The sequence below is a fragment of the Phyllostomus hastatus genome, unplaced genomic scaffold, assembly GCF_019186645.2.
Source record: "Phyllostomus hastatus isolate PE091 unplaced genomic scaffold, TTU_PhHast_1.1 phas_scaffold_385, whole genome shotgun sequence".
Taxonomy (NCBI): Eukaryota; Metazoa; Chordata; class Mammalia; order Chiroptera; family Phyllostomidae; genus Phyllostomus; species Phyllostomus hastatus.
In genome coordinates this window covers 12416936-12442571 of record NW_025334026.1, presented here as the reverse complement: position 1 = coordinate 12442571, position 25636 = coordinate 12416936, and the positions used below count along the sequence as shown (strand labels likewise).

General features: G+C 54.2%; 1 protein-coding gene across 2 annotated transcripts in view; it reads left to right on the top strand.

Annotated features, from left to right (window-relative positions):
* The window catches only part of CLIP2 (CAP-Gly domain containing linker protein 2), a 69448-nt gene extending 47270 nt beyond the window's left edge, over positions 1–22178 (top strand). Inside the window, exons 9-17 of one of the 2 annotated variants that reach the window (XM_045819399.1) lie at positions 3685–3789; positions 5493–6428; positions 8724–8781; positions 11114–11197; positions 12115–12271; positions 14878–15037; positions 15878–16063; positions 16450–16512; positions 20235–22178. In XM_045819399.1, coding sequence (XP_045675355.1) covers positions 3685–3789; positions 5493–6428; positions 8724–8781; positions 11114–11197; positions 12115–12271; positions 14878–15037; positions 15878–16063; positions 16450–16512; positions 20235–20246 — 1761 coding nt within the window. In that variant the 3' untranslated portion in view covers positions 20247–22178. The remainder of the gene's footprint in view (positions 1–3684; positions 3790–5492; positions 6429–8723; positions 8782–11113; positions 11198–12114; positions 12272–14877; positions 15038–15877; positions 16064–16449; positions 16513–20234) is intronic. The other variant, XM_045819400.1, reaches the window with a different exon arrangement.
* The last annotated feature ends 3458 nt before the right edge of the window (positions 22179–25636 follow it).

The following is a 25636-nucleotide window of genomic DNA, read 5'->3' as shown; positions in this document are numbered from 1 at the left end:
TTTACTGGCTGAGCTGTCGTTCCCTGCTTTGTTGGGTAGTAACCCTAAAGGTGACCCTTGGGCCCTTAGTTCATCTTGGATTCCAGGTAAAATTTTAGCTAAAAGTAGTTTGTTCTATAAGTCACAGAACTTATAGATGGGGAAACAGGTTTAGAAAGGCAAATGGACTCACCCAGTAACAGAGCAAGTCAGCAGCCGCTGGGACCAGAACTCCTGACTCCTGAGCTCAGCCCATAAGGGTGGCCAGTCATATCAGCTCCTTGGTTATAATGCCTGGACACATGGTCTGGGCACAGGTGGCCCTTTCACTCTTCCATCCAACCCACCCCTTCTGAGCTGGGGGAGGGGTGCTCACATCGGTTAGCAAAGCACCCCACTTGGCCCTCCTCACCAAACCGTGCAGAGACTGCAGGGCTCACGAGGCACAGCTGGGTGGGCAGGAATGCCTCCCTGCTGTGTCCCTCCCTGCTCCCTAGGAGGTGACAAGGGACAAGGGCTCCTGGAGCTGTGGGGGGGTGCAGGAAACAGTGAATTAGGTCCTCTCCACATGCCGACCTGCCCTGATGGCCTTGGGTAGACTCTTCCCTCCCTGAGCCTCAGTTTGCTCTGCTCTGAAATGAAGAGGTTGAAAATAAATGAATAAATAAATAAATAAATTAATTAAAACAAAGAGGTTGAACTAGGTCAGTGATCCTCAAACTTGAGAATTCATCGCCCAGATGGCTTGTTCTGCTACAGAAGGCTGGCCCCACCCCAGAGTGGCCATTCAGCAGGTTCGGGTGGAACCTGAGATTTGTGTATTTCTACCAAGTTCCCCAGTGACACGGGCCTAGAGACCACACTTTGGGAACCTCTGTGCTAGGTCATTCTGAGCTCAAATTGGAAATTGCAGCTTCCGATTTTGTAAAAGAGCCACATAAAGACCCTATAATTTTCAGTGCACAGCAAAAGCATGTGAACAGTTGTCCTGTCTGCAAGATGACTCCAGGTGGGGGAGGGACATGTACGATCTGCGTAGGGTCACTGCCAGCTGCCCCTGTTGGAGCATATTTTGCTTCCTGATCTTAAAGGATGGATGTCAGGGCACAAGCTGGTGCAGGAGCCCCAGCCCAGTGTCAGGGTGTTTGCGTGGATGTTTCCCTCGTAGCCAAAGGGGCGGGTCATGTGGTCATGTTTGGCTGGCTTTCCCCCTGGATGGCTGCCTCCTGCAGGGCTTGGGGTGGGCTGTGGGGAAAAGTGCCCATAGGTGCAAGGAACAGAGACCCCTGCAGCTAACTCCAGTCCAGCTAACAACAGGGAGGAAAGGCTACAGGGAAATCTCACAGGTAGTTCAGGGAACTGGAGTAAGAAGCATCATTAGGATCCACACCTGTTCTCTCTCACTCAGGGGTCTCCTTCTCATGACCTGTGGTCAGCCTCTTTGTCTGTCTGTCTCTCTCACTGTGTCTGCACGTCCCTTGGCTCATGTGTTCCCTCTCCACCACACACGCAGCGGCCTGGCCCTGCTCAGGCTCCAGCAGCACCATCTACTAGCTGTCCTCTCTGGAGAATCTGATTGGTCCCAGGCTAGCCAATGAGCTGGCTGACTTTAGGTCAGCTATCCACCCCAGATCCAATTGGTTCTGGCTGGGCGAGGCCAGGGGTAGGACAGACAGTGACTGATAGCTAATTCAGTTCGAGGGCAATAGAACCCTATTGCTGCTATTTTTATTATGACCATAGCCATGGTAACCAGAAAGCAAATTGACCCAAAGTTCCATTCACCCCCATTCATCTTAAAAGTAAAAAATGAAACCCAGAATACATGATCCCCCTCCAGCTACATCACCCCATCTTCCTGCCTGTCCTCCTTCTGACCTCACTCCCCCAGCCACAAGAGGTGCTCCATTCCATGCCCTCTGCTCGGGGGAGTCAAGCTGGTTGGGGACACGGCGCCAGTTCTGGGGTCCAGCGGTGTGAACCTGGACCTTGCACTGCCCGAAGTCTCAGTGTGATTCTGAGTCCATGGCTTTCTCTCTCTGGAGTGGCCTCTCTCTGTTGCAAGATGAAGAGACTGCCTTGATGGTGGTTTCAAGAACATTAACTCCAGGGGATCCGACGAGTGACCGAAGCAGGAGTGTGGTGGCCCCTACTCCTCGGGTCCTGGGTTGTGTCCCTAGAGCACCAGGAAGGGCAAGTCATCCACCCCACCTTAAATCTAGTCTCTACGGCTGCCCATCCCCCAAGCTCCTAAGTGTAATTTATCTTAAGCAAGCACCAGAAGCAGTTCCACTGAGCGCCCCTGTGCCCTGACGAAGACTCCAGCCCACGGAGCAGGAGGCCAGACATCCTGAAAGTGATGGAGCAGGGTCCTCTTGGAGGCACCAGATGAGATTGCCCTTGAAATTGTAAAATTGGGGGCTTTTTCTTGCCTGTGGGGCCACCAGCAGGGCATTTATGACCGTGCTCCGTCTAGTGTGGGACACAGGCAGTGCTATTGTGCCCGCCTCAGGGACAGGAGGGCAGGGACAGGGCCTGCGAGGCTGGGGTGAGCCTCCATCATCAGTCAGCCTGTAATTTTCTGGGAGAGACTGAGCGAGGCTGCTCGTGAGCTCTGCAGTGTGCTGCCCTCTCTAGGGGAAGAGGGAACCCTTTCAGTTCTCTTAGGAAAATTCCCAGAAATAAGGTCACAGACCAGAGGACTTGAACATCTCCATAGCCCCTGATGACCTATTTCCGGGACGGGCGGTGCCGGTTTGCACTGTCCCTGTCAGCCGTGCTAGAGTCGGGTGCGTATGCTCCTGTTCACGGATACCCGCCCCATTGCCAAGCCTGCCTCTTCCGTGCTGCCACACAGGCACGCTCTAACCTTGCTTCTGCTGGGCAAGGATGGGCCAGGCAGAGAGACAGGGAGGACCCTCTTGCTTCTCCCTGGAGAACACACACTCAGCACCCAGTTTGCTCTGGGTGCTCGCAGACCTGTCATGCGACACCCAGGTGCCAGCCTGGGTGTGGGGAGAATGTGGGGCTTTGTTAGTGTGTGAAGTGGGGCTTGTGGAGCCGGGACAAAAATGTCCTTGTGCTTTCGGGAGAGCAGGCACCCTCTGCGGAGTCCTGGCGGGTGGGTGCCCACAGGGCCGGGTGTGGGTCTGGGCGGAGGGTGGCGCAGCTCAGCCTCTCCCGGCTGGGAGAATCATAACGGTGTGGGCATATTTTTTAAACCCTTCCATTTATTTGGTTTGTCCACCTTCAGCACAGGCCCAGGGGCCAGGAATCCTGAGGTCGTTTCCTTATTCATTCATCCCGACGGCCTCCCGTGTGCAGGATCCTGTGCCTGGCATGAAGAACAGCCCGCAGGGTGGGAGCAGGCCGGGGCTCCTGGGCAGAGCTACAAAGGGAGGGGCTGCCCAGAGGGGACCAAAGGGACCCAGGGTGCCCATTGCCACCCAGTCTGGGCAGGATGCTGCAGCCTGACCTCTGCCCCTGAAGAAGCCCAGCCGGGACACCGAGGGGCAGGAGGCAGGCTCGCCTCCCCCGACCTCCTCTCTTTCCCTGAGCCACCTCCTTTCCGTAACCTATTTTCCAACCTTGTTCACGGTAGATGACGCCACCTTTCTCTCTCTCTCTCTCTCTCTCTCTCTTCCTCCGGCTTCCTTTCCCTGTGCCCTCTGCCTTGTCCCGCCCGCCACCCACCGGGTGGGCCAGACCCAGACGCAGCTGGAGCACGCGCGCATTGGGGAGCTGGAGCAGAGCCTGCTACTGGAGAAGGCGCAGGCCGAGCGGCTGCTCCGAGAATTAGCCGACAACAGGGTAACGCGCCCACCGCCTCCGGCCCGCCAGCGCCCTGGCCTGTGGGCGACCCTGGCTCCGCTGTTTCATGATTTTCTCTGTCCTTTGCTGCTGTCCTCAAATTGTTTTTTACCTTTTGAGCCCTTTCTAGGAGGGAAGTGGAGGGTCAGGAACGGCTTACGCTCCACTCTCATGGATGCCTTTCGGGGAGGAGGGGCTTAGCCCTCTGTGACTTTGCTCCCCAGCTGGTCCCATTGGCCGAGAGTGTCCTGTGAGACCCTCCACCTTCCTCCCACCCCATGTACTGCCATGACAAGGTTTTGTCATGTTCAGAACTCAGGGGTCTCTTGGGAACGTCTGCCTTCTGTGGGCCAATACGGAGGCAACCTATCCATGCTCTCCTTCTCCCGGCTGGGGAAGGCTGGAAACTGGGGGGCTGTAGATCCAGGTTTCTCTAGCCTGTGGTGGGGGGTAAATATGGCAGGAGGGGCCGGCCTGAAGGACCTGGGGTGGAGGAGTAGGGATGTCCACAGGACACCGGCTTCTTGGTCAGCCCAGGGGGTGGCAGTTGTGACTCGAAGGCTCAGGGAGTGGCTCCTGGGCTGGGGACAGCTCTCTTTGGGGGTGAGTTCCTCCCCGAGTCACGGGGCCTGATTCCAAGTCCAGGCTCCAGGCCCAGCTGGCCCCTCCACAGCCACCATCATGTCCTGGGCCTGGCTCCCCATGCAGCATGCACATCCAAACAGCTGGCTGGCCTGGCCCAGGGGACAGCCCGGCTGCAGTCTGGCAGCAGAGCCAAATAGCCAGCAAGCAGCAGTTGGGACGTAAACAGTGTGGGGCTATGGGGTGAGCAGCGGTCAGTTTCTGCAGGTCAGCCTCGGCACTCCGGGAGCGTGTGCATGCGGTGGGCATGTGGAGACACAGAGAGGCCACAGGTCACACAGTATCTGTTGCCCAGTGATCCTGTGCACTCCTACAGCACACACGTGTGTGCACAGACACTGCTTGCAGAAACTGATTGACAGGCGAGAGCCCTGTACACCGAGGCATCTTAATCTAGGGTTCAGAACCTGATTGAAAAAATAAGAACAGGTTTATTGAACTCAAGGTCAGCTTCAGAAACACAATTTTTTAAACTTGTAAAAGATTTAAAAATTTTAAAGATGTTGTTTCTAAATCTATGACGACTGACGTGATCGAGGCGTAGGTTTTGGAGGGTGGAATCTCTGACCTCAGAGTTTCCCATCAGGAGGCAGGCCTGGGAGCATTAATTTTGTTCTACTTTAGTTGTCCAGACCACCCCCTCTTTGGCCACCCCCGCCAGACAGCTCCTGTGAAGCAACCCATTCCAGCCTGGGAACTTTCTAGAGCAGGATAATGCAAAATTTCCTGTCGTCTCTGCCCTTTAAAAAACATTAACTGAAAGAAAACCTCAAATAGGTGGTTTCTTTTAACTACTGATTTGTCCCAAGCCTGGTGCAGCGGGGACAGCTGACTCTCTGAATCACTGGGTTGCTAGCCAGTAGGGGTCTTTCTGGGAGCTGTGGTGGGCAAGGCCACTGAGGAAACGCCAGCACGCGGGTAGGGGTGGTTGCCCTTCCCTTCTCATGACCTTTCCCCACTGGGCTGGGGCCCTTGAGTGGTGAGGACTGCCCTCCCATATCCCTCTTGCACCCCCTTCACTCTCCAGCTGGCCTTCTGACCCATCCCTCTCTCCCTGGCAGCTGACCACGGTAGCCGAGAAGTCACGGGTGCAGCAGCTGGAGGAGGAGCTGAACCTGCGGCGCGGTGAGATCGAGGAGCTGCAGCAGTGCCTGCTGCACTCAGGCCCACCGCCCGCTGACCACCCCGAGGCCGCCGAGACCCTGCGGCTGCGGGAGCGGCTGCTGTCTGCCAGCAAGGAGCACCAGCGGGAGAGTGGCGTGCTGCGGGACAAGTATGAGAAGGCCCTGAGGGCCTACCAGGCGGAGGTGGAGAAGCTCCGGGCCGCCAACGAGAAGTATGCACAAGAGGTGGTGGACCTCAAGGCCAAGGTCCAGCAGGCCACCAGCGAGAACATGGGGCTCATGGACAACTGGAAGTCCAAACTGGACTCACTGGCCTCGGACCACCAGAAGTCCCTAGAGGACCTGAAGGCCACCCTGAACTCGGGCCCAGGTGCCCAGCAGAAGGAGATCGGGGAGCTGAAGGCTGTGATGGAGGGCATCAAGATGGAGCACCAGCTGGAGCTGGGCAACCTGCGTGCCAAGCACGACATTGAGACTGCTATGCACGTGAAAGAGAAGGAAGGCCTGCGGCAGAAGCTGCAGGAGGTACAGGAAGAGCTGGCCGGGCTGCAGCAGCACTGGCGGGCCCAGTTGGAGGTGCAGGCCAGCCAGCATCGGCTGGAGCTGCAAGAAGCCCAGGACCAGCGCCGCGACGCCGAGCTGCGGGTGCACGAGCTGGAGAAGCTGGACGTGGAGTACCGGGGCCAGGCCCAGGCCATTGAGTTCCTGAAGGAGCAGATCTCGCTGGCAGAGAAGAAGATGCTGGACTACGAGCAGCTGCAGCGGTCAGAGGCCCAGAGCAAGCAGGAGGCCGAGAGGCTGCGGGAGAAGCTGCTGGTCGCTGAAAACAGGCTCCAGGCCGTGGAGTCCCTGTGCGCGTCCCAGCACACCAACGTACGCAGCCGCCCTGCCTACCAGGCTGTGCGGGGGTTGGGGGGGGGGTGCCGTGGGCCGCGGCAGCCGGGGCTGGAGGGCCCAGCTGGGGAGGGTCTGGGTGTTTAGTGACCTCTTTTTTCCAGCCCAGGGAAGGTTCTTCTTGCCCCCAGCTACATGCCCTTTTAAGATCTGGGGGTGCCAGGCTCAGAGGAGGAGGCTCTTGTCCCTCTGTCAGAAGGGCAGATGGCCCAGGAGACTGGGCACTGAAGGTGGTCTGAGCTGACCTGGCTGGGTCCCCCACGGTCCAGGCCTGGAGACAGATGTACCTCAGAGCAGACAGCAGGCTCCCTCCAAGTCCCCAAGTCCCCAATGCCCTCATATGTCCTACTGTGCAGGCTCCTGTGCTGTGGGGCCCGCATGGACGTGGAGGATGAGCACTGTCCGTCCCCGGTGCTGCTGTCTCCAACTCGACGAGGCTGACCTAGGGGATCTGAGGGCAGCCCTCTTCCTGCTGGTCCTAATGAGACTGAGCAACAGTCCAGCGGTCACTTCCCCAGAGTGTGGGGGTCCCCAGAGCGGGGTCTGGAAGGCTGGAGGGGGTGGCCCTGGAGAGGCTACTGCCAGTATCAGTTTTGCTCCAAACCTCGACGCCCAGCCGCACACACTGAGGAGGCCCAGACGTGGCCGCGTGCACTCCAGTGGGGCTGGGGAGGGCCTCTGAGCGGCTCCGAGTGCCACACCTTGTGCCCGGCCCTGCGCTGCCCCATTTCACCTCCACTCCCGTGGTCAGGACGGGCTCCATTTCATAGACGTGCCCACCGGGACCCCAAGACAGACTAGCCTTCCCAGGGTTCCTGCCCACCAGTGGCAGGGGTGGTGCCCACCTCTGCTGCCAGAGGGCTCACAGAGGGCACCTAGGATGGCAGAAGTCAGGTTGTATATGAAGGGACAGCCAGCAGCATGACCATTGCCTTTTACAGGCCCTGGGGCTCCTGAGCTTCAGTCCCCCTTGTGCTTTGACACTAGAATTCAGCGTTCCGTGATGAGTGTTCAGGAGTTCCCAGTACACCGCGCCCTTTTTGTGAGAGGAGCTTGCCTGTGTCACGCCTTGGGGTCCCACTGCAGCAGCCTTCCGGCCTCCTTCTTTTTCCTAGGAAGTGACAGCATGTGGCAAGCGCCCTCCCAGGGTCCTGGGCGGGGGAGAGGGAAAGCCCAGGTCAGCTTATGCGCGCATGGCCTGATTGGCTCCTCAGGGCGGCACAGTCAGGCCTGGGACCCCAGGACCTGCACTTCCTTAGTGGGTGAGCTTTGGGGGTGCTGTAATTCCACAGAGCGTGGGGGACGGAGGCCTGAGGGTGGCCTCCTGCTCCTCAGTCACAGACCTGGGGCTGAGTAGAGGGCAGTGACCTCAGGAAGACAGACCTCTCTTGCCTTCCACACCCTCGGGGTCTCAATCTGGACCCATGTTTCCAGGGACAACTAGATTTCTGGTTTCATGCAGTGAGAACTTTCATAACAATGTTTAGCATGTGCCTCACTTCCCTGCGGTGTTTCTAAATAAAGATCTAGGGGCACAGCTCTCACTAGGTGAGGCTAAAATGGGACTTGGGACGTGCGGGGAGACACTCGAGGGGCTGGGTGATGGGGGCGACTGCCTGCCCGGCCCAGCTCTGCCCTGACCTGTGGCGTCAGGCTCTGGCGAACTGAGAGCTCAGAGGGCAGCCAGCTAGCGCGGCAGGAGGCCAGGAACTGCCGGAGAAGGAAGCAGCACGGAGCCAGTTGACATTTGTCCAAATTTCTTTTTTCTTAATCTTATCTTCTTTGGCTTCTGGGTTTATTATTTAAGAAATATGTTAGAGACCAGAGAAGTAGCACTTCTTGAAGCCCCTCTAGGAGACGAGCCTGGGCGGGCTCCGCACACACGGCCCACGGCAGTCGATGCTCATTTGGGGGTGGGGGGTGGGACTACACCGAGGCTGCAACCTTGGGTGCCGTCGATGGAAACAGATTCTCAGGGCCAACCTCTGAGCGTGTCCCAGGGAAAGGACACCCATTTGGTATAATGGACATTTTCAGCTGAGGAAGGGGCAGGAGGTGTTCTCATGCACAAGCAGCCTTGGGCGTGCAGGGAGCAGAGGAGGGGTCCTCTGTCGTCAGGGAGCCGTATCAGGGACACCTGCGCTGCTCCCCGCCACAGCAAGTCGTACCCCCCTCCCCCGTAATGTAGGGCTGAGGCGCACTTGCAGGGTTGCTGGGGCAGGGGGGTGGGCAGAGGCGGGGGTGAGCATCCCCCTGACAGGCCTCTTCTTTCAGATGATTGAGTCGAATGACATTTCAGGGGACAAGATCAGGATGAAGGACACTGTGGAAGGTGAGTGGCCACTGGCAGGCGGGAGACGGGGCTTTGGGGACAGGTGGGTTGGTTCTGCCTTTGAGCCAGGTGCCACTTGGTTTTGCATCATCTGCCGTTTGGTGAAAGGTGCCTGTCGCATACACGAGCCACTCACCCCCAGGGGGACCACGGCTCCATTTATTGAGTGCTGGGCATTGTGCAGAAATACCTTGTTGTTTGTTTAGTTTTACATTGTCTTTAAAGTAGGTATAAACTGCACATGGTTCCGAGGGTATAAAGTGAAGGGTCCCCATTGCCTGTCTCCCTTCCCAAGGGCCGACATTGGCCACCCTCTGTCCCCCTCTGTCCCCGCCCCCTTGCTCTGTTCAGCCCCTTCCTTTCTCCATTCAGTCAAGTATCCTGGAGACGCTTCCCTACCACTGCCTCCTTTTCCATCGTGCGGGGTACTCCACTGTGCGGAGCCACCGTCTGTGCTTAGCCAGTGTCCTGCCGATGGGTCGTAGGTCGTTTTTAGTCTTTACTGCAAACAGCCCTGCGGTAGTAAGTCACCTCCTCCTCGGCTCCGTCAGTTCTGGCTCCAGCCGCTGTGGGTGAGCGGGTGTCTGCCCACAGGCCTCACCAGCACTGTGTCCTCCAGTGTCATGGTCTCTGCGGGTGTGAACTGTAAAGATGCTGCCTGAGTCCTTTCATGAAGGGGGCGCCGCCCCGTTCCGACCTGGGTCCTCTGCCCGCTGTTCCCTGTTGGGCCGTGGGTCTTGCCGTTCAGTTTTAGAGACTCCTCCTCTGTGGCTTGGAAACAGTCTCCGCCCACTTGTGGTCTGGCTCTTCTTGGAGTGCCATCCACCATGTGGGTTTTCTCAAATCAATCTTTTTTTTTTGGCTTCTGGATTTATTATTTTTATAAATAGTAAATAACAGAAGTAATACATTAGAAGTAATATATTCTAATATATTATTTTTATAAAGAATAAATCCAGAAGCCAATAATAATAATAAATAATAAATCCCATGGTTTCTTCCAGTACCTTTTAGTTCCATATTCTGTGTTTAAATCCCTGATCCATCTAGAATTCACCCTTCTGTAAGGTGTGAGGTAAGGGTCCATTTGTATCTTTTTCCTTAAAGAGTACCCGCTTGTCCCAGCACATGCTTAAAAACGTATCTCCCCCCCTCCGCTGATTTGAATGGCCAGCCTTATCATGTGTAGATTCCCGTATATGACTGACTTTCCGGCTGTTCTATTCCTTCCCAGTAACCAACCTACCTGTTCGTGTGCCAGTTCTATCATGCTTTAATCATTCAGGCTTTGTTTGTTTTTCAGTTACTGGCAAGCCTACTCTTTCCTACTCTGGTCTTTCAAAATTCTCTTGGCCATTTTTTTAATTGGGGGAAACGAACATCACCTAAAATTAACCAGTTGAAAGCAAACATTCTGTGGCGTTCAGTACATGCACAGTGTTTTGCATCCACCACCTCTGTCAGGTTCAGAGACATTTTTGTCGCTGCACAAGGAAACCGCATTACCAGTCCCCCTACTCTCCCCTCCCTCCGGCTGCTGACAACCGCTGATTCGCTGTCTGTCTCTGCGGGTTTGCCTTCTTTGGATGTTTCATGTGAATAGAGTCTTACACTACGTGGCCTTTGTGTCTAGCTTATTTCACATCACATACTATATTGGAGGTTCAGCCATGTTGTAGCTTGAGTCAGTGCTTCGTTCCTCTTTCCAGCTGAGTAATATTCTGTCATGTGCATGTGCCGAGTTTTGTTTATCTGTCCACCTGTGGGTGGAGATTTGGGCTCCTTCCACCTTCTGGCTGTTGTGGAAAATGCTGCTCTGAAGCGCCGTGTCCAGGGGCTTGTTGAGTACCTGTTTTGGGGGGTATATACCTACAGTGGAACTGCTAGGTCAGATGGTAATTCTGTGTTTAACTGAAGAAGTTTTTTTACTAAACTCTCTTGGCTATTCTTGCTTATTTTTCCAAGAGATTTTAGTTCTACCGGCTTATCTAGTTCTATAAGCATTAAAATCTTGTTCATATTTTTGTGGGCATTATGTCCCATTTATAAATTAACTAATGGAAAGTTAATGTATTTCTAGCATTTTGTGTGCATCATCGTTTTTACAACTGCTCTGAGGCCTGCCCGGTATTGAATGCACGTGACCTTGTGACGTGGGCACCATTACTGTCATCTCCATTTTTACTCGAGGAAACTCTGAGAGTTGAGTTGCCTGAGACCACACAATCTGGGAGCCTCTGTTTCAGAGTGGGTTCCCCAGAGAGGGTGGTGCCCGCTGGACCACGGTGCCGAACCTGGAATGTTAATGGCCCTCGTCTCCCTTCTCCCCTAGGCCTGCAAGACAAGCTGAACAAGAGGGACAAAGAGGTGACAGCCTTGACATCCCAGACTGAGATGCTCAGGGCCCAAGTAAGTGGTAAGTCTCCCTCCCGCAGGGCAGATGCGGGGGGCTTCCCTTGGGGCCACGTGCCAGTGGGGCGTGGAGAGGGTTGGCACCGGGTCAGGGTCCCCTCCCGCACTCTGCCTGGAGGAGAAGGTGGCCTGGGCCAGCTCGTCCATGCTGGACTTCCACTGGGCAGCAGTGAGCGGGGGAACAGCAGCCCTCTCATGGTCCCTAATCTAATCGGGAGTCTGGCCATCTTCTCTCGCCCGCAGCCACTGTGTGTTGGCAAATTCTGTCAGGACTTTTGGGTCCCTTGTAGGCCACTTTGAGACAATGTATCTGCCCCCAGCCCCTAGAGGAAATACCGAGACTTTACAGTGGGGGGAAGGACCCTGGCTATAGCAGAGAGCAAGGCACAGGGGCAGTGCGGGCAGCGGGGGAGCTGGGGGCGAAATGGGGGTCTGGAATCTGTGATTTGCTGACAGACTGGCCTTTTTGTCGGCCAGAGCGCCAGTGGTGGAGTCCACGAGACAGCCCCCATCCTCGGAAATGGTTCCCACCCCCACGTCTCTCCAGGTCCCATCATGTTCACGGGGCATAATTGGTTCCAACCCAGGTCAGCTGATCTCAGGCTCCTCCCAGGCCCAGGTGAAGCTAGAGCTTTTCCTCGTCCGGGCAGCGGGGTAACGCTGGGTCTTCTCTCGGAAAGGGTGGACTGCTTCCCGCCACCACGGGCCCGCTGCTGTGCCCGGGGGTCCTGGCCTGCTTTTTGTGGCTGTTTTCTTGGCCCCTGTGCCTGGCTTTGCCGGATGAGTGAGACCCACTCAGTGGAGTGTGTCACTCTGACGCCCCGAGAAAGCCGGCCCCCTGCCTGGGCCTGGTCCCTCGACTGGCACAGAGTCCCTCAGCGATCCTGACCTTCTCCCTCTCTCCTGCCGGCTGACACTCAGCACTGGAGAGCAAGTGCAAATCGGGAGAGAAGAAGGTGGATGCCCTCCAGAAAGAGAAACGGCGCCTGGAGGCGGAGCTGGAGGCCGTGTCCCGGAAGACCCACGACGCCTCAGGCCAGCTGGTCCTCATCAGCCAGGAGCTGCTGAGGAAGGAGAGGTGAGTCAGCGCAGGCTGCAGGGCCAGACCTGCCACCCAGCTGTCTTCCCTCTGGCCTTGACCTTCTCTCCCCCTGACATTAGCCAGTCAGCCAGTCTTTTCCAGAGGTGGGGGAGGATGGACAGATGGCTGGCATCACCAGTGATCATTGTGTTCTACTCTGCTTAGCTCGGACAAAGCCTCAGAATCCTTCTTAACACAGTTCTCCAGGCACTGACTTATTGCTAGGAAAGATTAGTGGTTCCCAACCATCTTGGTCTCAGGGATCCCTTTAAGCTCTTAAATGTTATTTTTTAAAATTTTATTTATTGCTTTGAGAAAGACAGAGAAACATCAATTTGTTGTTTCATTAATTTATGCATTCATTTATTTCTTCTTGTATGTGCCCTGACCAGGGATCAAACCCTCAACCTTGGTGTATTGGCATAACACTCTAACTGACTGAGCTACTCAGTCAGGGCTAAACTCTTAAAAATTATTAAGGATTCCCAAAAAGCTTGTGTTTACTTATTCTATGTTTATCATATTAGAAATTTAAATTGAGGAATTTAAAAGTATTTATTAATTCATTTGAAAATAATAAACCATTTGCATATAACATAAATTAACATGCTTTTGATAAAAAGCAACTGTTTTCCAAAACAAAAAATATTGAATGAGAAGAATGGCATTGTGTAACACTTTGCATTCACTCTTTGCAGTTTGTTGTTTTGGTGAAGTGTGTATGAAAATCTGGCCTTATGTATATATGTAGTTGGAAAAGGGCATATTTAAATGTTTTCAGATAATTAATATGCCATGTGACCCCAGGAAAAAATCCATTGTTCATGCCTGGGAAATGACAGCGAAAGTAGTTTTTTATTGTTGTGAGATAGTTTTGACCATGGACCCCTGAAACGGTCTCGGAGACCTGAGTGTTCCCTGCACCGCACTTTGAGAACCTCTTGGCTCCAGTTTATAGACGTAGTTTGTGTAACCCATATGAGGTCTTAGAGGGGAAAAAAAACTAGATGAGCATTTAAAAATCAGAAGATTGCACATAAAATCTAGATTTTTCCAGATTTCCTACAAAAAATTGGAAGTCTGACAACACTAGGCTGACTTCCCACAGCGCAGTGGCCCACGTTGTGGGGAGCACCTGCCCCAAAGGGCAGCAGGGCCCTCTCTGTCTCCAAGGCCCCCGCCCCTCTTCCTTATTTCACTTACACCCCCTCAGGGACATGGTTCGCCAGCCCCTGCAAACATGTGATGTTCAACCTCTGATTTAAAGGAATCTTGGTGAAGTACAAGCACCTTTTTATAAAGGAAATGCTGTCTCTCCTCCGCCCCTCCTGTTAAGTCTGATGTACAGACTGGGAGCTTATATGCTAGACTTGCTTCAAATTTAGCGCCTCTCTAGAAAATGTGGCCCCACCCAGGAGGGAGTTAAACAGGTGCACCTGGGCTATATCCCTTCCCAGCGTGAAGTCATGACCAGCCAGGCCCTGCATCAAGGCCCCACTGCTGTCTGGCTCCCCACACCCTCCCCCGTCCCAAACAGCTACTTTATTCTCAGTGTTCAGCCTAGTCTTACCTCCTCTGAGGGGTCTGTCTTCCTGCTATCAACTGGCTCAGTTCTTCCTCTGTCTCCCACCACTCACACAATTCCTACCTTCTTCTCTTTGGACATTTCGCTCAGTCCAGTCCCTTCTTCAAGGCTTAGCTCACAGCCCATCTATTCCTTGAAGCCTTTCTTTATTAAAGTAGGCCATCACAAGCTCCTCCATACTTCTGTGGTGTTAAGGATAGGAGTGGAAATTAACTCGTAGAGATTTATTTTCCTCACATAACAGAAAGTCTGGGAATGGCTATGGCTGACAGTTGGCTAAAAATATCAGTGCCAACTGGTTGGTTCTCTTGGACTCTTCCTCGTGGTTGCAAGGTGGCTGCTAAAGCCCCAGCGATCACATTCATAGCAAGGAGGAGGAGGAAAGGAAAAGGGACAGTACAGAAGACTTCCACTCTGTTCTCAACTACCCATGGCCACCTGGTAAGGGGTTTTTCCCCTCCTCAGAGCAGATGCAGGCAAGGGAAAAGCCTTAGAAGAAGTGTGTCCCATTTTCTAATCCTATGCCTAAGGCAGACATTGCTAATTGACCACCACACCCTTTTCTGCAGATCCTAGAGCCTGAGAATCATTCTCCGCCCAGTGCTCCCGGCAGCTACTGCCCTTTCGTTACGGGTTGATGTGAGAAATAAAATGCACATGGTTTCAGCCATTAAAAATACATGTCTTCCCTCATGGGCTCTCTTGGATGACCATTTTGTTTTGCTTTGCTTAATTTTTTAGTTAAACAAATATCCTCTTTTTTTAAATAGTTTAAAAACATTCTAGGAAAGGCCAAGTCTTCTTCACTGTCCCATCCGTAAATCCTGTCCCTTCTTGGACTCTGGCTGAATGGCCTCCTGTTTCCACTCTGGCTCCTTTTGGCGCGGGCGATGTTCTAACAGCCAGTCTCCCCCTCAGAGAGTGGCCAGTCTCCAGGCATCTGGCAAATAGCTGGAGTGTGGCCATGCAGGGTCCGGGGCTGACTAAAGCTATTCTGGGCTCCCATCCTCGTCCCCAGGAGCCTGAACGAATTACGGGTGTTGTTGCTGGAGGCCAATCGCCACTCCCCAGGGCCCGAGAGGGACCTGAGCCGAGAGGTCCACAAGGCTGAGTGGCGGATCAAGGAGCAGAAACTCAAGGACGACATCCGGGGCCTTCGTGAAAAGCTGACTGGGCTGGTATGTGGGGGCAAGGGGTGCTGGGGTGGGGCTGAGGTTGCCCCGCTGTCAGGCCATAGAGAGTGGTGACCTCCTGGCATCCCCCCCAGGAACAGCCATGCCTCAGAGAGAATTCGAAATCCCCTAGAACCACAGGGTCAGTGGCATAGCTAGCTGGTGGAGGGGCTATAGACATCTGCTTTTGCAGGTTCGTGGCTGGCTGTGCGATAACCTAGGTGATATAATGAATGCAAAGGGATACTATCTAAGAATCTGACCTATCCAGAGGTAAGATGGGCTACTGTAAGGTGGTAAGCCCCCCATCCACAGAAGTAATCAATCAGAAAGCAGCTCTTTGTTCAGGGTCCTGCAGTGAGGATTCACACATAATGTTAGGAAGGAAGGGGCAAGTTTATGTGGGAATGAGGCACATAACACAGTGCCTGGGACCACAGTGGGTGGGGCAGGTGTGTCCTGCTGGGTAAGGACAGAGGGGTAGAGAAGTTGCTGTCAGAGGGGGTCAGGTGGCTGGAAGGTAAGAGATGATGCAGCTTTGGGTCTGGCGGAGAAGAGGATGGACCCATGTGAGAGTGTGAAGGGAGTCAGGGGAACTCAAGAAGGAGAGAAAGGAGGGTGTTAGATTTTGGGACTTGGAGGACGTGAAGCATCTGACAGCCTGCTTCAGTGCGGACCCTCAGGTGAGGGAGGGAAGTCTGAGGGATGTCCAGGTGATGCTCAGGCCTGGCCCAGAGGTGGGGTGGGGCCAGAGGAGAGGTCGCCTTCCCTTGGCACACACGTACATGGGCGCACACACGTACATGGGCGCACACACATCCTCTTCCTTTCTCCGGCCACTCCCAGGACAAAGAGAAGTCCCTGTCGGATCAGAGGCGCTACTCCCTCATTGACCCATCCTCCACCCCTGAGCTCCTGCGGCTGCAGCACCAGCTGATGAGCACAGAGGACGCCCTGCGGGACGCACTAGACCAGGCTCAGCAGGTGGAAAGGCTCGTGGAGGCCATGAGGAGCAGTCCTGACAAGTCCCCGGTGAGCCACGGGCACGGGCTGGGCTGATCAGGCGAGCCAGGGCAGTGTCTTCCTGGAGCATGGCCCTGTCCCAGAAACCCTGGTCCACAGGCAGGGGCGGCAGCCCCGTCTCTCCCGGAAACCCTGGTCTGAAGGGGAGAGACACAGGCGTGTGCTCTGGGAGTCCCAGCCCAAGGTGTACATGGCTTTACCATGAGGATCTCAGACTAAGAGGAGAGGTGCACCCTTGCCCTGAGAGCGTCTATCTATGGGGGTCCTGGGACCCTCATTCTTTGGTCAGTTTGGAGCCTGAGATGATCCTTTCAAGGAGACCTCGCCATCTAGTGGGCTAACTAGGAACTGCAGCCTGGCGAACCTCACTCAGCATCTGCCCATGACTCTTACAGGCCATCGGCAATTCCGGTTCTGCAAACGGCATCCACCAGCAAGACAAGGCCCACAAACAAGAGGTAAGGGGCACTCTGGCCCCGGGAGACGCCCTGGCACTCCCATGGCCCTCCCTTACAGGCAGAAAAAAACTTTGAAAAGTCACAAAAAATACAAAGATGCATTGTACAAAGGTTTTACAATAGGGTCTCTCACAGAGGACCTAGTGTAGTCAATCTTGATTCCAAACTTATCCTGCTCTCTTAACCTTGTTTCCCTTAAAAAAAAAAACCTTATTATAAAATGATACATGCCTATTGGGAAAACAAACAAAATATATGAAGAAGAAAAGACTAGTTATTACTACACAAGAGATGACCAAGGTGGCGTTCTGAGGTGATGGCCTCCCCGAACTCCCTTAAGTGTGTGTGTGCACATGACAGTCAGTTCCCATCCTTCATGGATCCCATGTCGTCAAATTTGCCTACTCACTAAAATTTATTTGTAACCCCAAAATCAGTGCTTGCAGCAAGTTTGTGGGCATCGTGGGCAGGGGTGGAGCAGAGAAGAATTTGCGTTTGCTGTCCCTCATGTTCCCAGCTGATGGGCACCAAGGCCACGCTCCGCCTTCCTGCTGCAGCTGTCACGCTGCAGACAGGTCCTTTTGGAAATCTATTTAGTGCCACATTTTCCACATTTTCGTGTTTCGTCTTGGTGATTTCTGCTGTTTAACACAACCCCCAAGCGCAGTGCTGAAGTCTGTCTCGTGTCCCTGAGCACGAGAAGACGGCTGTATCCTCACTTAGCGTCAGCGATAGGCTCTCGGAAACTGCAGCTTTAAGCGAAATGACTTATAACAAAACCAGTTTTACCGTCAGTTTACACGGGAGTTAAGTTCCTGCGGCATATTTCTGGTCAGACTTCTGACCCAAAACACACTGCTAGTGTTAAACATTGAAATAAATGTGAGCTGTACATACATACAAGAAAAATAAAAGCAAGTAAATAAGTATTTTGTAACTTGCTTACTCCGGTTCAGGGCACAAGGTGGGAACTTGGCCTGGACAGGGTGCCCTTCCATCACAGTGCAGACCCACCAGCTCACCCCACATGTGCATCTTTGGGGTGTGGGAGGGAACCGGAGTGCCCGGAGAAACCACCCCCATGGGGGGTGTGCAATCGCCACACAGACAGTGGACCCAGCCAAGAATCAATTTTTTTTCTTCTCAATGTTATAACAAAATGACATTATTTGAAGTCCTGCTGTACTATTGGCCTTGAGTTCATTGTTAATGAGTCAACAGTATGCATTAAATGGGGTGTCTGTACCCAGAGTCACACCTAAAGCAGGGCAATGTGTCAATCCGTTGGCTGAGACGTCGTGATCAGAGGGTCAGAGGAACCTAACCTCGGATTTCCTGCAGGAGCAGTGGCTCAGTATTCGGTAACGCAGCATTGGTGGTAACTTTATAGAACATAACCACTGCAAATAATGAGGAGCTGTTACATGTGTATGTGTATGCATGTACATGTGTGTATACATTAACTTTTTATTTGGAAATAATTTCAAAACTACAAAAAACTCACCAGAATGAAAATAGCACCCAGCACATCCTATGCCCTTCCCCCATCACACTGTAAACACTTTGCCCCACCGGCTGGATCTTTGCTCCGTGTGCGTATGGGTGGTAACACCTGCGACTGCATTCTGCATCGTTTGAGTATAGTTGCATGTGTCATGGCCCTTAACGCTGGGGTCTGTATTTCCTAGTGAAAGGACATGATCATACATAATGACAGTACAGTTATCGATCCCAGCAAATGTAACATCGATACAAGATTCACTCATCTTCTTAGTACATTAGCCAAGGCCGAGTCAGCTTATTGCAGTTAGTTGTTATGTCTCTTTGGTCTCCCTTAATCTGGAATAGTCTCTCAATTTCTCTTTGATTTTTTTTTTAAAGATTTTATTTATTTATTTTTAGAGAGGGAAGGGAGGGAGATAGAGAGAGAGAGAGAAACATCAATGTGCGGTTGCTGGGGGCCGTGGCCTGCAACCCAGGAATGTACCCTGGCTGGGAATCGAACCTGGGACACTTTGGTTCCCAGCCCACGCTCAATCCACTGAGCTACGCCAGCCAGGGCTACACTCCTTTATTTTTTAAAGATTTTATTTATTTATTTTTAGAGAGAGGGAAAGGGAAGGAGAAAGAGAGGAAGAGAGACATCAGTGTGTGGTTGCATCTCTCACACCCCCAGCTGGGGACCTGACCCACAACCCAGGCATGTGCTCTGACTGGGAATCGAGCTGGTGACCCTTTGGTTCACAGGCCCATGCTCAATCTGCTGAGCTACACCAGCCAGGGCTACACACACCTTTTTTTAATAGAAGATTCCTCTCTCGGGGTTGTGTGCTGGGTCACCCGGGTCAGAGTCAGAAGCACTTGATCAGGGTTGTGTCCTTCTCCGGGCCTCCCAGCCGGGGAGTGATGTCCATCTGCCCTTCACTCCTGACCTGAGTTCTGATCGCCTGGTCAAGGAGTTATCATGTGCATCATTGTAACAGAGTAGGTCACATGCTCTATGTTCAATTTCACCTCCTGTTTTTTTCACTGAATATTTGAAACAAGCATTTTCTCTCTTCCTTAAGCAGTCTCTGTAAATTCTACATTTTATAAAATCTCGGGTGTAAAACTGGTTTTCTAGAGTTCCATAGGCCTGAGGAGTGTCTGTGATGTCCCCCCAATTATCCTGTCTTTGTTGACCCTCACATTTTTTGTTTTTTGTAATCTTCACCGAAGGACATTTTTCCATTGCTTTTACAGAGAGAGGAAGGGAGAGAGAGAAACATCTATGCAATTGGGAAGCATTGATGGGTTACCTTCTGTATGTGTCCAGGCCAGGGGTCTTATGTCCCCCAACGGGGGGCCAAACCCACAGCTTAGGCCTGTGCCCTGACCGGGAATACAACCCCAGCCCTTCGGTACGGGACAGCGCTCCAGCCAACTGAGCCACACCAGCCAGGGCTTGACTCATATGTTTTCAGGGGGTACCTGGTGGCCCCCACCCCACAGTTAACTCCTGCTTTTACCCCCAGTGTTGTAGGCACTCACCTGGAGCCCAGATGCCAGCCCAGTGAGGTGGGAAGAGCCCAGCACCGGCTCTGTCCCTGGCTTGCTGTGTGACCTTGGGTAGTTGAGGCTGGAGCGGGGGTAGGAACTTGTCCTTCCACTTCCGCTGCAGACAGTACAGCCTCTGGCTACAGGTGCTCACCTAGAGACAGGGGAGCCTCGGACAGAGAATCTGCCGAGGGCCAGGCCTGTGGGCGAGAGGCAGAGAGAGAGGTGGGGCGGGGAGAGGCACAGAGCTGTAAGGGACAGTGGCAAGGTGCTGATGTTTAAACCTCGTTTGGCTTTGTCTGCCCTGTAAGGCACCGGGTCATCTCAGTTTACAGACACAAACACCAAGGCCTGGAGTTCCAGCTCCAGTTTTTATTTTCTTGTATCCAACCTCCACACAGGGAGGCCCTCTGGGTTTACAGAGCCCAGGCCCTCAGGGCTCTGTAAACCCACCTGCTCACTCCTGTTCTTCTCAGCGTCCTCTATAGAAACAGCTCCCACCCTGCCTCCTGTCTCACTGTTTCTCACACACACAGCAAAGAGACTTTTTCTGCCCTAGGGCCTTTGACCATGCTGTTCCCTCTACCTGGCACAGGTGGGTTCTCCTCTCCCAGCCCCCCATTTTTTACCTACCCCCCTCTACCATTCCTGAACACAGTTGCTGATCCAGCCCTTGCTTTCTCCAGGACAAGCACTGACCTTGAGGGACACCGTGGAGCAGCCCAGCCCACACCAGAGCCACTCCGTTCTGCCCCGGTGGCGCCCCCTCCAGGCAGCAGCCGAGACTGTCACTTTGGAGACAAGAACAGTGTTTGTAGCAACAACGTGCCCACCGCCTCGGACAATCCCCCACCCTCGACCCCCCCCAGCTGGACCAGGAGGCTTCCTCAAGCACGAACTTCTACGGAAAGCGGTACAGCCCCGGCCTGGCCCCCAGAACCTTCAGCCTGGACACCCAGGGTGGCCCAGCAGTGTCTGGCATCTGTTTGGGGAAGCCGAGGCGATCCGGCTAGGCCCCTCTCCCTGGAACGAATGGCCCTGAGGATCATCCCGGCACCCTGGGCACATCCCTGCCCTGCCTCCCCTCCTGCGCTCCCTCCTCCCAGATCCCCCTCGGACCCCAGAGAGCCATTATCCTGGAACGGGTCAGAGGAGGCCCAGGCCCTCCTTGCAGGCACTAAGGAGGGAAGTCCGGTCCTCAGGAGCCAGGTGAGGACTCCTCTTCTGCAGCCGTTTCCACTCCAAGGCAGCTCCCAGGCCTGCTGGTCCCCACACCCTGAGCCTCCTTCAAGCAGTGGTACGAGTCCCCTGAGCCTGTCTGCCCGGCGAGGTGCCAGGTTCAAGGTGTTGGGGTGAAGGTCCTCCTTTCCCCCCAACACCAACACACTTACACACAACTCCAAGCTGCTGGCCAGAGGGAGCTCACCACGGCCAGGAACCACAGTATTAGGAAAGTTCAGAAGCCCCTCTCCTCACCTGGCTGGGAGGAGGAGCAAGGGGGCCACAGAGGAGTTCAGACCAGGGGTCCAGGTGTGTTTTGACTGGTCAGTAATATGGTGACCCCTGGGCTGACTAGATGTTCCAAAACCAGGCTTTCCACCTGCAGGTGCATCTGTGCAGACTCTGAAATGTTCAGACACCCATGACCCTTGACACATGCACACTCAGGGGGTCACACATGGCCTTGCAGGTGGGGCGTTTGCAGTCAGCCACACACACACCACAAACATTCCCGCAGCCTGGCTGTGCACATACACACCCAAGAACACGGGTGAGTGTTCAGGGGTGTGTGTGCCAGGCACACGCATCAGAATGCACAGCCCCTTTTCAGTCTCACCGGGCACCTGCCCAGGGCTTTTTAGGCCTTGTCTCCTGGAGCCAGGAAGAGCACCCAAGGGATGTTGTTGGCAAGAAAAATCCAACCACGTCTCCCTCTCTCTCTCAAGCACTGCTGAGTTTCCCTAGGCCTGTGCGTGGCAGGAAAAGCCAGCTTGCTCAGCAGCACCCACCTCTGCAGCTAGAGGGCCTGCAGGTTATTACCTCGTGCCACAGCATCGCTGCTGGGGCTGAGGGGGAGGCCTGGTGGTGCCCCACTGTGGTGTTCCCGAGGTGCACGGGGACAGGTACGCCGTCTGCCCTGGGAGCAGCGCAGGTAGCCTGTGAGTGCTCCCAGGTGCGTGTGGGTGGTGTCCACCACCTTGTCCAAAAGCCGCCCTTTTTGGGGACAACCACTTAGTCCTATTGCCTCTTCCCCCTCCCTGTTGGCTTTTGGTAGTTCTCGCATGCGGTTTCATTAACAACAGTCTAGAAGCGATGCTTTAGTGGCCTAATCCAGAGTTAACACAGTACTACTCTTCCCAGCAAAATCAGGCAGGCGCCCACCCAAGGAGGCGCTGATTAGTCTACTGACAGCCCAAGGCCTACACCGGGAGGGGCTGAGCCCCGATGGGCTTGCAGGGGGCAGGCATCACAGAAGCGATTTCCCAGTGAACGTCTCTGCCTGCCCAGTGTGGACTCAGCCGTGCCCCCTTCCCAGACCCTCCCCATGCCCTCCCCCACCCCAAAGTGGAATCGTTGAAGTGTGGCGAGTCCGTGCTCGAGACAATAAAGCTTGTGACTGAGGTCCAGGACCCGTGCAGTCGTCTGCTTCTCTCTGTCAGTGCCCTGAGTTTCCAGCCTGTCCCCGCATGCAGGCACCCTGGGCCCAGGAGTTGGTCTGAGCCCTGTTTCCTGTGGGCGGCTGCCAGCTAATTCGACTCAGGTGAGAATGACTGACAAGGACCTCGGGGGGCCTGGCGTTGAAGACCTGCAGGGCTGAGCTGCTTTGTTTGGATGTGAATCTGAGAGCCTTGAGCAGGAAGAATCTTGTTTGCAGCAGTTCCTTTGAGAGGGCCAGGGGTTTGAATTTGAATATGTTGGAGTTATAAGTGGGCCTGCAAGAAAAAAAATTTCCCCAATATGCAAAACAGTGATGGAGTTAACACCGGTTTGTTGAGTTACATGAGAACACTTTCAGGTTCAGTGAGCTCACTCCGTCTCCTGCAGCAAGCTGTTTATAGATCAAATAAATAGTCAGTGTTTGCAAGCTTTGTGGTCATTTTACAGGCTTTGCAGTGGAGGCTGCCTCCCTAGAAGACTGAATAGGGCCCTCAAGGCTCCCGGCTGCACATGCCCAGAAGCTGTGTCAGTGCAGTCCTGGCAGAAGCATGGGACCTCAGGGGGGAACAAGACCTGAAGGGAAGGGCCATGTGTGCAGGTGTGGACGGGGCTAATGGAACCCACAGAAGACTCTCTGGGGGGCCACTGCTACCCCAAAGGGGCAAAGCAAAGGGACTGTGACGGGGACTGGGCCAAAGCTGCGGCAGTGGGGAGGACTCCAGCAGGGGCCGGGGGGCCTGCTGGAAAGGTGCTGGAGGAGTGAATGCCCAGCCTCTCCCCTCCTGCCCTCCTCCAGATGCCCCTCCTGTAAGCTGAACCCAAGCCAAGGTGAGGGCGCCTATTGGAGGGGAGAGGCCAGCCCTGGGGCACAGCCAGGGCAGAGGGGGAGGGTGCAGGGTGGGTACAGATGAAGTGCGGTCAGCATGGTATCCATTAGGAGATAGATTCCAACAGTTCCCTGTTCTCTGGGCTTCTGCTGCCTTGAATACGCATGGTGTCTGCCCTTTCAGAACTCTCTTACCAGCCTAGCACCTGAAACTCAAAGAGCTGCTGCCTACAAGGTTCTTTCCTCTTAAAACCAAACAGCACTGTGACCTACAGTTTCCTTTTGTAGTACCCGGGGCACTGGCCGAGCCCAGTCACTTGAGGTGATGACACTAAGTGTGTCACCCTCCCCAGGGACAGCTTGCTTCAGGAGACAGAATTAGCTCCCTTCAGTGGAAACTCCATGCCAGGAGCATGCAGTCAGCGCAGAGCGAGGCCCCCACCTACCTGTGGCTTCCAGGCCTGCAGTCTAACTCCATGGTAGCGGGTAGCCGCTGCGAAGAAGAGGGTGCTGGGTGCTGGGTGTGGGGAGGAAGGGGACAGGGAGGAGGCAGGGACTGTTGTAGGGAGAGTGGGGCACTGGCGTCTCAGGTGAGGCCTGGGGCAAGGCCCCAGTACAAGGCCTACCTACCGTCACCAAGGCAGAGGGGGCCTGAAACTCGAGACCAGGTGGCGAAGGGCTTGAATCTCACACAAGGAGCTTCCTGAGCCCCTGTCCACCCAGGGTGTGCCATCCGGGAAGTGCAGGATGGGAGGAAAGCACCAGAAAGAGAGTGAGAGGCCTCCAAGGGGGCAGAGGGGCACGAGGTAGCAGTGATGGACTAACACCCAGAGCTGCCTTCAGGGCCTCCTGGCCTCCGGGGTGGGGAGCCCCAGGCATGGGGGGGTGGGGGGACCTCAGGGAGGTGTGTGCAAAGCTGAAGGCCTGGCAGTCAGCCTTGACCCTTCAGAGCTGTGACCTTGGGCCAGAGGCATCTCTGACAGGGCCACCTTCAAAGGTTCTTAGGCACTGGGCACCCTGGGGGTCCCACCCAGCCTGCCCCACTCTGGCTGTGCGAGCCAGACCCATTGCTCCACTAGCCTATGGAATGGAAAAAATAAAACTGATCTCATGCGTGGTAGCGTCTAAAGGCAACCCCAGAGAAACCCTTAGACTGAAGACTCAGCTGGCCTGTTTCTCCCATTCTCCCAGCCTGTCAGGGAAATTGCTCCTTCTCCATCAGTGAGTCCCTGGGAGACTCCGCCCCGGCTGGGTGGGCCCCTGGACAGTCCAGGGTGGGGGTCAGTGGGTCGCCCCCATGATGTGGAAGGAGCCCGGAGAGCTCCACGCAGCTGCTCGCCCTGCCACAGGCACGCCTGGCCCAGCTCTTCAGGAGCTGGTGGGCAGCCGCCCACGGCATTGGGTCTGGTAAAGGTGGCAGGTGGTCTGGAGCCAGCCACTCACGACTTCTCTAATGTTTACATGTTCTGATGATTTCAGACTTGAAAGAATTGTAACAATAGTGAAATTCCCCCACACCCTTTGCCACCTTCCCCTCGTGTTGCCCTCTTGCACAAGCACAGCTCGGCGACCCGAACTGGAACACTGGCTTGAAGGACACGATCGACCCACGCGCAGACTGCGTTTGGATTTTGCCGGTGTGTCCTCCACGGTCCCTTTCCCGTCCCAGGTCACCACCAAGGATCCCGCACGGCATGCACTCATCATGTCTCCTTAACCCCCGATCCGTGATGGTTTCTCAGCCCTTCCCGGGCTCTCAGGGCCTTGGCACATCCAAAGCGGTGAACAGTATTTTGTCGGGCGCCCCCCAGTTTGGTTTGTCGGGTGTGCCCTCCTGATTGGTTAGACGGAGCACAGAGGTGACGCCCCCTCTCAGCGCATCCCAACGGGGGCGCCTGCCCTCCACATGAAGGACATGCCTCCCCTACGCTGAGGTGTGTTAGCTTTCTCCACTGCCAGGTTTCTCTATTTGTCTTTTGTAATTCAAAGCTAGTTTGGGGGAGATACTTCGAGATTATGCAAATATCCATGTTCTCCTTAAACTTTCACCAGACTTTTTACTATCTCTGTGGATCTTGCCTGAGGAAATTATTACTGTTATATTCTATCAGTGATTTCCTAGTTCTCTCATTCTGCTTCCCTCTATTAACTGGAATTCTTCTGTAAAAATTGTCTTCTCCCCTATTTATTTATCAGGTTATTTATTTATATCACCGTGGATGCATGGATGTTTACCTTATACTTTGAGTTATTATTCAATACTTACTGTTGTTTACTTTGTTGTCCAAGTTGTGCCAGCTTTGGCCTCTGGGAGCCCTTTCGGTTGGCTCCCTGGGGTCTTTGCGTGTCCCCTCCTTTTGATGGCTAAGTGCTCCTTACTTCCGGGCCCTACAGTGCGTCCCGACTCATCTTGCACTTTCCCTGCTGCAGCCCCGGCATCAGTCACTGAGATGTGAACCTAAAGCACAAGCAGCCAGGGGGGAAATAGAGTAATTTGAACTTTGTCGAAATTGAAAACTTTTTGCAGCAAAGGGTACACACCTAATGTGAGAAAATGTTTGAAAAGTATTTATCTGATAAGGATTGAGCATCCAGAATATATAA